This window comes from Monodelphis domestica, chromosome 7, assembly GCF_027887165.1.
Source record: "Monodelphis domestica isolate mMonDom1 chromosome 7, mMonDom1.pri, whole genome shotgun sequence".
Taxonomy (NCBI): Eukaryota; Metazoa; Chordata; class Mammalia; order Didelphimorphia; family Didelphidae; genus Monodelphis; species Monodelphis domestica.
Window position 1 is genome coordinate 169,594,765 of NC_077233.1, and position 16,440 is coordinate 169,611,204.

At 44.4% G+C, this 16,440-nt stretch overlaps 1 protein-coding gene across 1 annotated transcript; it reads right to left on the minus strand.

Moving 5' to 3' along the window:
- Positions 1–1,254: 1,254 nt before the first annotated feature.
- On the minus strand, positions 1,255–6,492 carry SIGMAR1 (sigma non-opioid intracellular receptor 1). The gene is made up of 4 exons (XM_001378706.5): positions 6,066–6,492; positions 3,668–3,868; positions 3,302–3,394; positions 1,255–3,156 (listed from the first exon to the last, which is right to left on the minus strand). Exons 1-4 carry the CDS (start codon positions 6,214–6,216, stop codon positions 2,930–2,932), a joined length of 672 nt encoding a protein of 223 aa, XP_001378743.1. The 5' UTR covers positions 6,217–6,492; the 3' UTR covers positions 1,255–2,929.
- Between the last annotated feature and the right edge of the window lie 9,948 nt (positions 6,493–16,440).

Consider the following 16,440-nt stretch of genomic DNA (forward strand, 5'->3'; position numbering starts at 1 on the left):
TAGATTTTAAAACTTTAAAACAGGAGTATGTATCATGGACCTCCTTTGGCAGTTCAGTAAAATTTATGGACCAAGTCTCAGAATAATGCTTTTAAATCATTGAAGAAAATGCTAAATTTCAGTTAGCCATCAGTGAAAATAAGGGGGTAGTTGTTGTTCCCCACCCCCATCAAAGTTTATAGACATCTTTATAGAAATCTTTCCACAAACTCCTTAGGAGGGAAGGAGGGAGGATGTATCTGTGGACTCCAAGTTAAGAATGTTTAAGAATCTGTCTGGCCCAGGTTTCCATTGTATTTATTTTTTTAACCCTTACTTTCTCTTAGAATTGATACTAAGTGCAAGTAAATGGTGAGGCCTTGGCAATTGGGGTTGACTTACCCAGACTGACACAATTAGGATGTTTCTGAGGCCAGGTTTGATACCATAAAACTTTCGAGGTAGAGTCTTGCAGGAGCATCTAGTCCAACTCTCTAATTTTAGATTAGAAAACAAAGCAGTGAGGAAAAATGACGTTGTTCCAAGACTGCACAGCAAATGAGAGAGATGGAATATGGACCCAGACCTCTAGAACTACAAATCCTCTATTCTTCCCATCGCATTAAACTGCACTGAAAGACAAACTTGATTCTGCCCAAAGGAGATTTCTGATAAACTAGTTGAACCCAGAGAAGCCCAGAGCATGGATGAACAGGGCATGGACAGTGGTGTCCAAGGATTTAAAGGCATCCAATAAAAGTCCAATTAGATTTCAGTCCAGTGAGTTAGAGGGATCGTTTCTGAGAATTAAGGACCCCCTCTCCACCTCTCCAAAATTGTCTGAAAATGGAATGAAGTAACATTCTGTGAGGTAAAAGTATTCTTCCGGAAGATGGATGTCACTTGTCAGGAGATCCACAAGGGACAGTTAATGGGAAATGACCAGGGTTCCGGAGCCGGCAGCTGGACCAAAGGCCTAGACCTCAGTCCTCTTAGAGGGGCACACCACCACCTTACGGCCAGAGGTTGTCATTACAGGCCTCCATGGCAACCTCACAGGGGCTTTGCTTACTTTCACTGCAGGCATCTCTGGTGGGATGAAAAAAGGGCTGGAAGGATGGAGAGAAATCAGTCCTTGAAAACCTGATGAAATCTAGGGCAGCTTGGTAGTGGAAACCCTCAGCGCAGAAATGGCTTGGCTAGATCAGGATGAGGGCCCGAGGTCTCAGGGCTGCCCCGCTGCCGCTGCCTTCCCCAACAGAAAGAGACAAGCAATATTCAAGAAATATTTATTGAGGCTGAGACAGACAGCAAAACAGAGGGATTCTGGAGAGAAGCTGCTTTAAGGGCAGTAGGAAGGGTCTGAGGGGGCCTTGGATACCACCCTCCGTCAGATAACAGCTGAAGCCAAGAACCTTTGAATGTCCAGGAATCTCGGAGGAAAGACAACTCCATCACCCTGCGGTGGAGGAACCAGCGGGCAGCCCAGGGGGCCAAGGTCCAAAGGGACAGAAACGCTAGGATCCTAAATATCCTAATGATGGCAGAGGGAAGTCCAACTGTCCTAAGGAGTTGGGCAGGTGAAGCCAGAAAGGAGCCTCACTGCTAAACAGGAGGATTCAAACACAGCACCAGACTCTGAATCAAAAGACCTAGACTGAGTTCTCAGTAAAATGGTGGATGCTTACTACCTGGGTGCCCAAAGAGAAGTCATTTCAGGTCTGAGCCTAGCTCATGTTGAAAATGGAGAGAATACAAGGGGTCCCAAAAATCTTCATGCACTTTAGTTTAAAAGCCCACCAAAAGTTTTGGGACACCTGGTACTTCTATTACCTACCTGACAGGACCACTGAAGAAAGCCTTTTGCAAGCTTCCAAGCCCTGGATAAAATGTTTGGCATTAATAGGATCAGGGCTGGATTTGGCCGATCCATCTCTCCTAATCACACCTAGCAAGGGACACAGGATGTGACCTTCTTTTCTCTGTGGCACGATGACTACCTCCACCGGGAGTCCCATTCTGCTTCCCCAGCTCCACGGTGATCTTTCCATCCTCTTTCTGTTGTTAAACCTGAACTATATCACTTGGTGTAGAATTGTAGTTTAGTATATCTCTGCACGAAAGCTTGGGCCACATCACCAGCTCGCTAGTCTTGGCTGCCCTGAGGACAAAGGAAGGTGGGCCGAGCTGACTTCTCAAGGTTCCCTGGAGTTGCAGGGTTCTCTGAACTTCTACTCATCCTGTGGTTAGGACTCGAAGGCCGTGGATTCATCAGCCTTCCTGGTCCTGGGGGGTTGTGGTTTCTTAACCTGCCTGGAAACTCCCTTGAGTCTCCATGTTGGGCTGCACACAAAGGATATGGGGTGTGCCTGCCCAGAGATTTAACCCAAGTTTGGTTCAATCATAAAAGGCTCAGCCCCTTCTCTGCCATTTGACAGCCTCAATTCCTGTTGGTAGCACTGTAGGGCCTCCTCCCCCTCCAGGGCTCTGAAAAGAAAAGTGAGGGGGTGGTGGGAGACCACAAGGGACAGGAGACCGTATGATTGTAGCACCCACCTGGAAGGCAGGAGAAGGGATAGAGGAATGGGGAGGAAGGGGTAGAGAACAGGCCACTGGTCCCCTTTGCATAGCCAGGATAGGGAGCTAGACATATAAGGCGTCTGGTGAGGGGGAGAGTGGGAGGTATCACAGTTCCAATCTGGGGTTAGGGGCATACTTCGGGAATGACGCCTCCACTGCTCCCCCAAAGTGCTGCCCAGAGAGTAGACTTGGGGTCATTTCAGGCACCCTCTACTGGGTCTGAGTGCATGCCCGAGGACCACCCTGCCGGGGTCTGGCCTGCCTCTGTGTCTGGCCAGGAGCATCTCTGACCGTCTCCACCTCACACAGAGGCAGGCTGCCCTCGACAGTTCTGGGCAGGGAAAGGGGTGTCCATTGTGGGGAGGGAAGGTCAGTGTCCCTGGCTGGAGAGGTAGGTGGTAAACTCCAAACACAGTGCCCTGGCATAGGCCCGGAGAGTATAGAAGAGCGTTAGGAAATCCTGGGTGCTGAAGAATGTGTCGGCCAGTGCAAAGCCCAAGGTAGAAGGGATGAAGCCCCGGCCATATTCCACCATCCACGTGCCAGCCCCCCACTGCACCGCTGTGGCCTCCCCTGGCCCGTGAACAATGGTGTCTCCTAGAGGTGAAAAGGACAGAAGAGTGAGGGGGGGGCAGGATAGTGCCCCCCCTAAATCTAACCACTTGCCTTAACCACCACCACTCTCATCTGAGACTTTTCAGCTTAACTGGCTGCCAGTGGGAACTCCCCAACCCTCACACACCTGGGTAGTAAACTTCACTCTTGGTGGTCCCCTCCCTCCACTGGCGGAAGGTTCCAGAGATGATCGTGTCTGAGATTTCAGCCCAGTACCGTCCTGGGGAGAGAGAGGAAGATCAGCAGGATGCAGTTTAGCACCATCCATTCTTGGGGCAGACACATGGGAGATGGATGGAGGAAGGAGGGACTAACAGCTCCCCCTGAAACAACGGGTCTGGGCAAAAAAAGGGCGGTATCTACCATTCCTCGCTGCCCCCTCCCCGGTCCATCTCCGCCCAAGGTCATCACTGCAGCTACTACTGGGCATCTGTGGCCTCCCTCCCCTGTCCCCTCTCCAGCCCCCTCCTCCCTAACCAAGGTCCAAACTGACCAGAGTGGCCCCCAGTGTCGATGGCTGTGCCGAAGAGCAGCACGTACTCGGAGAGTGAAGCATGCAAGAGGCACATGGAGCCCATCCACCCGCCGGCGTTCACAAACACCCACTGCAGCTCCTCATCTGCCAAGATGTGGCCTGGGTGCAGCCGCCGGAGCTCCACGATGAGGCGAGAAAAAGCCAGCTCATGATCGAGGCCTGGGGTGAATGGACATGTGGTGGAGGGAGAAGCAAGGTGGATCAGACCCCCAGGGCCAGATATTCCCATCTACCCCCCAGAATTGACACTTGCCCTGATGGGGAATAGATCCTGACCACTCTCTACACACACGCAGACGCAGACACACACACCACACACACCACACACACAGACACTCTGTCTCTCTCCCTCTCTCTCCCTCTCCAAGTATCCCTTCTCTGCCAGGACACACACAATCCCTGCAAGGCCAGGACTTCCCCTCAAATCCAAGACCTCCCTATGAACCAAGGGTTTGGAGCTGGAAGGGGTCACAGTTAGGGGCAACTCAGTTCCCTTGTTTTACAAATGCCAAAGGCCAGGCTTATCTTCTAAACCTCAGCTATTTTTGGGTGAAGAATCTGTGCCCCTCAGAGCAAAGTGTGTGTGCTGTGTGTGTGTGAGGGAGTCAGGGGGCAAAAGTCATCTGGATCAAAGTATTTTGCGCTGGAAGGAATCTAGAGATCATTTAGTCCAAACCCTTCATCTTTTTTTAACTCCTCCCTTCCCCTTTAGAATCAATACTGTTTTGGTTCCAAGGCAGAAGAGTGGGAAGGGTTAGGCAATGGGGGTTAAGTGATTTGCTCAGGGTCACATAGATAGGAAGTGTCTAAGGTTACATTTGAACTCAAGATCTCCCATGAATCAGTCTGGCTCTTAATTTACTGAGCTACCTGGCCACCCCCCAAACCTTTCATTTTACAAATGTGGAAACTGAAGTTCTTAGAGCTGAGTGGACTTCTCTATACTCAAATGGGTAATAACAGAGCTGGCAGGGGATTCTAAGACTCTCTATTGGGAGTTGACAATCTGGTGAAAGCTACAGACTCCTCAATGTTTTTAAAAGCACAAAAAAAAATAAGGAGGGTTACAAAGAAAACCAATTATATTGAAAGCCAGTTATCAAAAAATAAAAAAACAAAAAATTAACAATAAGTTTATGATCCTCAGGTTAAGAATCCCTTTCTACTGGACCTGTATACAATCCTAAAGGCAGCTCTATAGTGAAGTGGATAGAGGTAGACCAACAAAAAAGATATGAGTTCAAATCCTGCCCCAGATAACAGTAAGACCCTGGGCAAGTTATTTAACCTGCCTGCCTCAGTTTCTCCATTTGTAAAATGGGGATAATAATATCACCTACCTCCTAAGCTAGCCAGTTATGAAGATAAAATGAGATAAAATTTATAAATAGCTTAGCACAATGTTGGGCACATGGGAGGCCTTCTACCTTTCCAAGACCTGACCACCTTTTGGGGTAATGGTAATGTGCCATCATAGATCCAGGTTGTTTCTTTCCATACATAGGGTCTTGAGTGACACAAGCATCACTCACTAGTTTGTTTAGCCCTGGCCCTGGCACATAGTAGGTGCTAAGTACATATTTATTGATTGAGTAATACAGTAAAGGACAACAGAGAATTAGGAATCATTGACATCATAGGATCACAAATTTAGGGCTTGGGAGGTACCTAAGAGACCAGAGATTCCAACCTACTCATTTTAGGAAGCGGTTAAGTGACTTTTCCGGGGTCACACAGCAGAATTCAAACTCGGATCTTCCTTCCTCCAAGTCCAGCATTTGTGTGTCACCCAAATGCCCGAGTCAGTTGACCAGCTTTCAGTTACCAAGTCAGCTTCTGCCTACTGGGTGACCTTGGGCAAATCACTGAATCTCTTCTGGTCTCGGTTTCCTCTATTTGTAAAATGAGGAGTACGGGCTGAATGGTCCTTTAGGTTTCCTCCAAACTCTAAGTCTTTTGACCTCAGCATTCCCTACCCTCCCCCACAAACACAGACACAAGGAAGCCAAAGGGGCACAGACTCCTCCCCCAAAGATACGCACCCCGGTGGGGGAGGGGAGGAATGGAAGAGGGACGCCAGACTCTCTTGGGGCACGAGGGTCCCTTCCCTAAGCCCAAACCTCCCTCGATCCTACATGCTCTCCTGGTGCAGCTTGGGGCTACTGCTCCTCTCCCTGACTCCCCCATTAACACTATCCTGGGTGAGGGGGCGGGGTCTCAGGGCGGACCGAGGGATGTCCCAGCAGCCGGGTCGCTTTTTAGGCATCCTTCTGCTCTTTTCAACCCTGCCAACTCCGACTAAGGTGTAGGATGCCCTCCCGGGTGCACCCTGCCTCGTGCCCCCGTCCGCGCTTACCGGCGTACTGGCGCGCCAGCTGCGCGATCTCCTCGCGCTGGAAGACGAAGCGCTTGGAGTTCAGCCAAATGCGGATACCCTGCAGCAGCACCGCCACGACAGCCAGCACCACAGCCACTCGCAAGGCACGCGAGCTCTTCGTCCACTTCATCCCGGCGGTCCCGGGATGAGGGGGCAGAGAGAGCTCCCGGGAGGACGAAACGGCTTTGGGCAGCGCGAGTCGGGGCCGGGATAGGTTAGGATAAGTACGGCACGGCGCACGCGCGCACGCGGGAGGCCTTGGGGCCCAGGGGTAGAGGTAGTGGCAGGAGTGGGAGTGGGGATAGGGAAAACGACAACGCGGAACCGCACCGCGCGCCTCCACCTGCCCGGGAGCCTAGCCAACGTCATTCAGCCTCTCCCACTGCCGTTGCCTTACGCTATGGTACGTCCAGTCTCCGCCAATCAGGAGAGGGCGTATCCTCTGGGCTCCGCCTCCTCAGATTGACCCATTCTCGCCGGGGGAGGGAAAGGGAGCTGAATGGCTGGGAACTGAGGGGTTTGTACAGCATTGGAAGGTGGAGACGTGTTAACAAAAAATTTAGGCGTCTGTTTGCTTAATCTAATCCGTACTTGAGCCAGAGTGCCGTCTGTGACGTAACAGATTTGGGGTGATTCCGGCTGTGAAATCCTCCACCTTCTGGTCACTGCCATTTGCTACCGCAGTTTGGGAGTCCCGCCACCATCCGCCTTATCTGATCCTACTCCTAAATAGGCAGCTAGGTGGCGCAGGGAAGAGATGACGGGGCCGGAGTTCAAATTCGATTCTAGACTCCTACTAGCTGGGTGAGCCTGGACAAGTCACTCAACCCTGTTTGTCTCGGTTTCTTCATCTGTAAAATGATCTGGAGAAGGAAAGGGCAAGAGAGTGAAGATTAGGAAAAAGCCACAGCATCTCTGGACTGACAGATTTCTATTATCAAAACTTTTGTGCACCTTGCAAAATTCACCTTCTTTTTTGAATGACTCTTCATCCCACTACCTTTAATAGCTGTTTCCAGCCTTCCATGAAGGGCATGGGATCTAGACAGCAACAGGAGTACAGGGCAAAGGCTTCCATTTCCACTGTACCCCTTCCACTGTTGCCAAGTACCTCTATGAGGACTATAAAAACTTCAGTGTAGTTTTCATGGCAATGGTGTTAGCTAGCTGGGGAGTGATGGGATCTAAATATCAAGGGAACCTGGGAAGATGAATGCAATTGAAAAATGACCTTATCAATAGATGCAGGAAAAGTCTGACAAAATACAACACCCATTTCTATTAAAACAAAATAAAATTTAAAAAAACACTAGAAAGCATAGGTATAAATGGACGTTTTTCTTTAAATGGTACTATCTACCTAAAACCAGCAATTTGTAATGAGGAGGAGCTAGGAGCTTTCCCAATAAGATCAGGAGTGAAGCAAGGATGCCTCTTATCACCAATATTCTTTAATATATTAGAAATGCTAGCAATAGTAATAAAAGAAAAAATTGAAGGAATCAGAATGAGCAAAGAGATGATAAAATTATCTCTGTTTGCAGCCTACATGATGGTATGCGTGGAAAATCCTATAAATTCTATTTAAACAGAAGGATATAAAATAAGCCCACAATCATCAGCATTTTCCTGCAAGAAAAGAGAGAAAGAGATACTCCATTTAAAATAACCACAGATTGAATAAAATAGTTGGGAGTATTCTTGACAAGACAAACTCAGGAACTACATGAATACAATTATGAAACACTTTTTACACAAATAAAGTCAGATCTAAATAATTGGAGAAATAATTATTCACATGCTGGCAGAGCCAATATAATTAAAATGACAATCCTCTCTAAATTTATTTATTCAATGCCATCCCAATTAAAAAAATATCTTGGTTGAAGATACTGTTTTATATGCCAGCTTCATATGACTGTGGACCTGTCCAGAGTCCCTTTCCAGAATTAAAAGGACTTTCACAATAGAATTAGATGAAGAGGTCAGTGTTGAGAGCAATAGGTCCTTATTTTTGATGTATTAAAGTGAAGGCACCAAGGACATATTGCTGAACTAGAGGTATCCAGGAGTATAGGAAGTAAAAACAATAAGGGAATGATATTAGGGCAACTCAGCCACCTCATCACCTACCTTTTATATTGGGGCCAGGATGACCCAGGCCCTGGAAACCAGACTAGCATATTGTCCCTCATATCATAGTGGGCTCTAACTTCCAAATTGGGCCAAGGAAGGGAAGTCACCAGAAATGTGATTCAGACACAATAATCTTTAGGCCAGGGTAGAAGGGAATTCACAGTGGCATAAGACTACTGGGACAATGCTTTGGGACATCTCACACATCCCTAAAGTCAGAGAAGCTCTTGGATCAAAGTCTGTCAAAGCTATTCAGAAAACTCTAAATGGGTTCCCACTTTTGGGATCACAGGGAAATACTAATCAACTAGGAACCTGGGAATGTTTAAACCTAGATGTTTCCAGTTTATGGGGTGGAGCAAGGAAAAAGAACATTTCCAGAGAAGAAGCAAGACAGAAGGGAGGGGATACCAAGCAGGTGGATGGGGCATGACTAAAGAATGGACAACCTGTTGGGCAAAGAAAACCTAGGCTGGAAAAAACAAACGTTTTTAAGGCTACAGAAAGACCTAACATAATAGCTGAGGGAGGCCAAAATGACCAGCCTTGAAAACACAGGAAAACCTTAACAAGCTGGCTGGCCTTGGAAATTAGGAAGACCCCAATAAGCATGCAGCTGCAGTAGGTACCAGATAAAGGCCAGGAAGACCCCAATAACATAAGATTGTCAAGGTCCCAAGAATAGTATGTAACCGATAAGGGCTGAGGGGAGCCAAACAAGAATCATATGTAGCAGATAAGGGGCTGGAAGAGGGGGCCATACATGCTGGAGCGTACTTAAGGCCCAACCTCTCAGAAGCAACTTGGAACTCTGATGGCAGAGGTTCCCACTGATGCATATCAGTTCAATAAATGGCCTTTCTCTGCCTGTTTGCATTGTCTGTGGTCTTCCTTGGTGGTGGGTGAATTCCCGGACCTTAATATAGCTAAAGATGTGTCCATTGCACCTGAGTACATTGATAGAACAGTTTCACAAAAGTTATTGAAAAAAAAAAGTTCAATAGCTTTGAAGTACAATTTTTTAAAGAAGAAGGCATGACAAAAGAAACAATTATAGAATTTATAAAACCTTTTTTAGTAATAAAATGTTTTAAACATTTTAAAGACAGTTTATAAAGATGATAACCACTAGCTGAGAAGAAACTCAATAGCAGATAACAGCAGAAGTTTGGCAAAGGAATAGCAAGCCATTCTGGAGGCAGAGGAGAGTAGCAGCAAGGCAAAAAAGCCTGTGTCCCAACCCTAAATATATAAATCCTCCAGGAAAATGTCCTTCCCCATTGGCATGTAGCACAACGTCAGGCACATAATGAGTATAGTCGTCCCTGGATATACTGGGGTTCACATATTGCTTTTTTAAAAAAATCTAATTCTGTATCATGGAGTTTTCGTTACATTGAAATTTGTTTTTTTAAGGGGTAAAAAAACACCAATTTATTGAATGATAAATCCAAAAGCAACTCCCTGGCCTACCCATGGCCCAACCAAGAGAGCAGCTGAGCCATGAAAGGTACTTTGGACATCAGGACTGAGTAACAGGACCCAGAGCACAGGAGGACTAAGAAGGGAGAACACCTTTGTCTCCAAACCTCTGACTGCCCCTTTCATGCTCTGTCCCTTTGGCCTCAGGCCACCCTGTCTGTCCCCCTCTGGAAAGCCAAGCTGAGGAGACAGAGATGACATTCCTGAGGTGGGCTGGAGGTCTGGGGTTGAACTAACCCTTGAGTGCCCCTCACCAGCACTGTGTCCTGTATCCTGGATGCTGATTGGATCAGTGACTATAGCATTGGTCTGTTTACCCTCCTACTACTTCATGGATTTTCACCTATTGTGGGGTGTCTGGAACGTAACTCCCAAGATAGGGGAGGGATCGCTGGTACTTAATATTTCTTCATTTCATTGTCGGTGAGAATCTGAGACTGGGACATGTTCCCTTGTTATTTTATTATCCCATCCCTATTTGATCCCTAAATCCTGTTTTGATTCCAGGTTTATTGATATCGAAGGCCCTGGATGGGAACTTGGGGCATATTTTCATAACCAATCACCCCAACATGCAACCTAAATCTGTATAACATGGGATTACAGAGTCATGTGAAGCTCAGTTTACAGTTCCCTTTTCTCCTCAGTTTCCCCTAACTTGTCCTATACTTCTCTCTCAACAAATATTCTCACCTCCTACTTTACTGAGAAAATAGAAGCATTCTGCTCTCTGCCTCTTTTCCTTATCCCTATGAAGAAGCAATTGACGAGGTCTTTTTAAGCCTAGAAAGACTCTGAATTCCCTCGACAATCCTAAAATCTGTCATGGCGAGGTCTAAAACTCTTTATCTTTTCCTATAAGACTAGGTTTCACTCATCTTGCACTCTTGCTAGAAGAAGCCTAGTAGCTGGCTTTAGCCAGCCCAACTGCTTTGGTGGTCACAGCTTCAACAACCTCCAGCCTCTGCCCATCCTGGCTGTTTCACTTCCCATGTAGTTAAATGGCTCCTCATTTGAAGTTGTAGATCAGAAACTGCAAAGCTGTGCTGTATGAACTCAAGACTTAATTTTCTTCATTGTGGTTTTTGTGCATTTCCCATTTCCACGTAAACTGGAAAGACCTTCACAAATCGATGCAGAGCAAAATGAGCAGAACAGAACCAGGAGAACATTGTCCATAGAATGGGAAACACTGTGGCACAATCAAATGTAATGAACTTAATAGCAGCAATGCAATGATCCAGGACAACACAGAGGAGCTTATGAGAAAGAACACTATCCACATGCAGAGAAAGAATTGTGGGAGTAGAAACACAGGAGAAAAACATGATTGATCACATAGTTAAATGAGGATATGATTGGTTTTGGCATAAAAAGATCACTATTGCAAATATTAATAAAATAGAAATAGGGTTTGAACAATGATACATGTAAAAACCAGTGGAATTGCTCATCAGCTGGGGGGGGGGGAGGGAAAGAATACAAATCATATAACCATGGAAAAATACTCTAAATTAATTAATTAATAAAAAAAGAAATTGCAAACAAACAAACAAAATGACACCCTCCTTCTGTAACAGGTGAACTTTCCAGCATTCCACTGCTAAGCACCCACAAGTTCTTAGTTTCTTTCCAATTAATTAATTATTAATTAATTAAAATTATCTCTGTATTTGATTTAATTATGCAGGTAGACATTCCTTGGTGTCAGAAGCCTAGGACATGAAGCCTATCTTGCTGATCCCAGGATCTATAGTCCAGATACCTTGGTACCAGACTGAACCCCTTGAGTCCAGTCCTGAGACTCTTCCCTGCAGGGAATGGAGGAAGGATCAGTAAATCATAGTGTCTGCTCCATTCCCAGTCTCTCTTCTTTTTCAATTGAGCCTCTTTCATTGAAACTCTGGTTAAAGACCCATGGACAATTTGGGTCTTCCCCCTCTGGGCCCCCTAAGGGCACTGCAGTAGGCCACATGGATTCCAATTTTGGAATCATTGGGTTAACCTAACTAAATATGATCCCCGTCACTGTTGGCCAAGGTGGGAATGTTTTTTTAATGTTTAGATTTGTTTTTAAAATGTATTTCATTAATTAATTTAAAATATTTTTCCATGGTTACATGATTCATAGTCTTTCCTTCTCCCCCTCCCTCCCCACCCCAATGAGCAATTCAACTGGGTTTTATATGTATCATTGATCAAGACCTATTTCCATATTATTAATATAGAGTGATCATTTAGAGTCTATATACCCAATCATATTCTCATCGAACTATGTAATTGAAGGGTTTCAATTATAATGAATCATGAAGATATTAAAGATGTATTTAAAACCTGACTCTAATGAGCAAAGTGTTCATGGACCAGACTTATGAATATATTTCTAATATTTCACATGATTGATTTCTGAATCCTTAAATTGGATTGGACTAAAATTTTGTGGAACTCAAACCTCTACTATTATTAGCAGTCTGAAAGCAGCAGACAAGTTCTAAAAGTTCTTTATGTCTAAGACATACATTTAGCATCTGGATAGCTTGGTGCTAGTGATCTAGAGGAAGAAGTTTTGAGAAGTGAACTTCTCTCTTCCCTGCTCTTGCTATCCATTCCTTTATCTTGCAATTGATTGTCAATATTATGTTAATACTTCTGTTGTGCCACTTGTTTGATTGACACAGTGCAACTCCAAATCCTAAAATCCTATAATAAAAAACAGTACAGCTTGCTGAGCTCCCACTCTGACTCCTGAGCACTGACTTGCTGACACCACACTTAAGTTCTCTCTCTGTATTCCATATCTCTTTATTTCATCTATGCCTCTCTGTAGTTCTTAATCTTAACCCATTGCTTTCCCAGCTTTCAGCTTCTCTCCTCAGGTGATTAAACCCACATGAGAGTTGTATGTAGGGGCTACGTTGCTACAGTGATCAAGGAAATGTTTTTCTTCTGTGTTTCTACTCCCACAGTTCTTCCTCTGAATGTGGAGAGTGTTCTTTCTCATAAGTCCCTCAGGATTGTCCTGGGTCATTGCATTGCTGCTAGTAGAGAAGTCCATTACTTTTGATTGTGCCACAGTATATCACTCTCTGTGTATTCTCTTGTATTCTCCTGGTTCTTATCCTTTCACTGCATGAAATCCTGGAGGTTGTTCCAGTTCACATGGAATTCGTTCAATTCATTATTCCATTTAGCACAATAGTATTCCATCACCAACAAATACCACAATTTGTTCAGCTATTCCCTAATCAAAGGGCATCCCCTCATTTTCCAATTTTTTGCCACAAAAAGTACAGCTATAAATATTTTTGTACACATATTTTTCCTTATCATCTCTTTGGGGTACAAACCCAGCAATGGTATGGCTGGATCAAAGAGCAGGCAGTCATTTAAAGCCCTTTCGACATAATTCCAAATTGCCTTCCAGAATGGTTGGATCAATTCACACCACCACCAGCAGTGTATGAGTGTCCTAATTTTGCATGGTGGGAATCTTTTGATAGAAACAAGATCAACTTTTTGAGAAATGTCTTAATGACATTAAGTCCAAGGTCAAACCTCCTGAATGGTAGGCAGAGAGAACTGATTGGTAATTGTGAGTGAAGCTGGCTGGGTCCTCCCATACTTTGGAGAAGTACTTTAGCCTTAGCCATTGCACTAAGTTCTGCCTTGATCCACAGAATAAATGTGGCCATCTCAGAGACCGCTTTCTGGGCTGGATAAAAATGGATAGACTGGCTCTGGGAAAGAGGATAGGGAAGTGTAAAGACCACTAGCTATTCCAGAGGCCTTCTTTTAAAGATTCCAACCTAAAGCCTTCTTGAGGTCTTTAACCTCATTGGAGCTTTCAACTTTATACTTATTTTTCCCTTTTGAAAATTTCCCATTAACTCAATCCTTCTTATAAGAGGCCTATTTTAGTTTTAGCCTCCTTTTCACTTTCCAGATGCTGAATATTCTCTTGTTAAGAGGCTCATTTAGATTTGATGGTCTCTAGGAGATACCTTCCTTCAATAGTCTGGGCCTGTCTTCTACCCCTTCCCCCTCCCAGGAAGTTTGCAAAAGGCAAATCAACAGTATTTATAGGGTCTGTCCCACAATGCTTTTGCAATTTCACCATGATCTGGAGCACAATGAGTAGGTGAATTATATTTCATGTTCAATCCCTCAATAACCTCTCATAGGAGGTGAAGTAATGCCAGGATGTTTGGTAAAACAATTGGTAGAGAGGCCAAAACTACCAGTTGTTCTCCTGTAAAGGTTAAAATTATGGTTGAGACTGCATGTAATAATTATATTTGGTTGCCAAGGATTTTATTTATAAAATCCTAATGAAACACCCAAACTAAGCTGGAAATTTTATGGTGATTTAATTGATATAGTGGAGGAGATTAAGAAGAAGGAAGAAGGAAGGAGCTAGTACCGGGTGGGAAGATTAGGAGATCTAGAAAGTAAGGTTTTGAGTGTGAAGGAGGAAAGAATCAACCTGACCTCCAAAGGGGCTCAGTTAAGATGCCCGAACTTGAATCAGCTCAAGGGCAAAGCTCACCACCAACACTCCAAGATGTCGAAAATGCCTATTACACTCTCAGCCAGAGTTGCCTCTCCAGGGAAAAAGGAAGAGAGAGGAAGTGACGTGCCTTATATGGACGGTTTCATGTCACTTTCCTGCATCTCATCTGTACCAATGATTGCTTAGCTTGACTTAGGACAGTCCAGGGGTCTGTCCATTTTTCTGCACATGTCTGTTGAAGGCCATTTCCTCAGATAATTAAATCTTGAGTTTGATGCAGACCTTCCTAATCTTGTTACACTAAGAAGGGTGGAGAAATGTAGAGTTTCCAAGACCAGATTCTGTTATTCCAAGTATCTCTATTGTTACTGATCAGGAAATAGCTAAATCAGATCTTCTAAAGTACAATCTGATTAGGGTGGAATCGTTTTAAAATTCACACTCCCAACTGTGAAGATTAGATTGTAATTCCCTGTCTGTTTTTAGATTTTAATCCCCAAAAGTGTAAACCCAGTATTTAAAATAGATCTACCCATTTTAACCACAAAAAGGTATGAACCAACCACAAAAAAGGCATGAACTAACCACAAAAAGGTGGGAACTAACTACAAAAGGTGTGAACACCCATTTTGTACATTGAGTGAGAGGTCTGTAATGCACATGTGAAAGAATGAGCAGTCCTGGAGAAAAGTGTCTATTGTGATTGGTAGAGGTAAAATTTAGGGAAGGTGACACAAGAGAAAAAGATCTTTAAATAGTGGAAACAGAGACACACAGGATCAGCAGCCACTCAGAGTTTGACTGGAATCAGTCACTCAGACTTGGAGTGAAGACAGTCATTCAGAGCTGGAGGGAAGACAGACACTCAGACTTGGAGTTAAGACACTTGGCTGTGGAACTGAACCCCTGGAGGAGCTTGTGCAGGAGACCTCAGACTGCTTTCCTTTTAGATGGTCACCATGGTGAGTGTAAAGGCTGACTTCCTTCCTTGCCATTTCTGGAGGAGTGAACCTCCAAGAAAGACCTATTGTCTTGAGACTCCTTTCCCCTGACTGGTTCCATGGAATTTCTACCTGGCTCAGAGGAAGCCAGAGCTTGCTCTCTCTCTCTCTCTCTCTCTCTCTCTCTCTCTCTCTCTCTCTCTCTCTCTCTCTCTCTCTCTCTCTCCCTCTCTTTCTCTCTCTCTCTCTCTCTCTCTCTCTCTCTCTCTCTCTCTCTCTCTCTCTCTCTCTCTCTCTCTCTCTCCTTTTCTCTCTTCCTTAATATCTTCCTCTATTGTAAAAATAAACTACCATTAATTCCATTTAATTGAGTAATTCATTTTGGGAGTTAGAAATTAAATCTCTGGCGACCACCAATTAAAAATATTCAGTCAAACAATAAAAACTAACACAACCATCCTGTAGTAGTTTGAATGATATATCCCCTTGATTATTCCCATTTCCTTGGACCACCCAGTTTTATGAAATCCACAAATACTGCAGGATCACTGGGCAAGATAGAATCACTAGATTTGTCCCATACTGAACAATAAACCATCAAGCACCCATGGAGCACCCATGGAGCACTCTGGATTGGAATGATTGATGTGGTCAGAACTTAAGTACCTTTTGCTCTTCTTAATTTCTCTCATTATATCTAAGCCACTCCAAGATACTCTCCTCTTTCCTTAGCTTCCAAGTAAGCAAACAGTTGTCCTTCCTTTCCTATACTTCACTAAAGCAAATATAAGACCCCCTAATTCTTTAGTTCAACATAAATTCCCATTCTTGGTGTTTTTCCCAGAGCAGTGCTCCAGAAATCTTGGAGCTGGATGACTCTGTATGGTATGTGTTTTGGCTCTGTGTTGGCTGGCCATAAAAGCATTGTCTCCCTTGTCCTGATTAAAGATGTGCTCTTTTAAAACTATTTTGGTGATTCTGAGGTTCTTTTTTCAGGTTGATGCCTTCTTGGAAAATTAATATTGAATTGAGATTTTTAAAAACCCTTACCTTCTGTCTTAGAATCAATATTGTGTATTGTAAGGCAGAAGAGTGGTAAGGTCTAGGCAATAGGGGTTAAGTGACTTGCCTGGGTCATGTTATAATTAAAATTAAATTATGAGGCTGCTAGTAGCTTTAGTAGCTTTATTACATCAAAGTAGTGATAGTAAAGAGAGGGAAATGTAGGAAAGAGGTAGAGAGTTGCCTAAATATCCTAATTGCCATTCTGATAGATTGAAGCTCA

What these genes read in the sequence shown, in the direction of transcription:
- SIGMAR1 (XM_001378706.5), bottom strand. Translation starts at nt 6,216, where the DNA reads ATGAAGTGGACGAAGAGCTCGCGTGCCTTGCGAGTGGCTGTGGTGCTG. An exon ending in CGACACTGGGGGCCACTCTG is followed by an intron (nt 3,395 to 3,667) that starts GTCAGTTTGGAC and finishes CTCTCTCCCCAG; the next exon opens with GACGGTACTGGGCTGAAATC. An exon ending in GAGTGAAGTTTACTACCCAG is followed by an intron (nt 3,157 to 3,301) that starts GTGTGTGAGGGT and finishes TTTCACCTCTAG; the next exon opens with GAGACACCATTGTTCACGGG.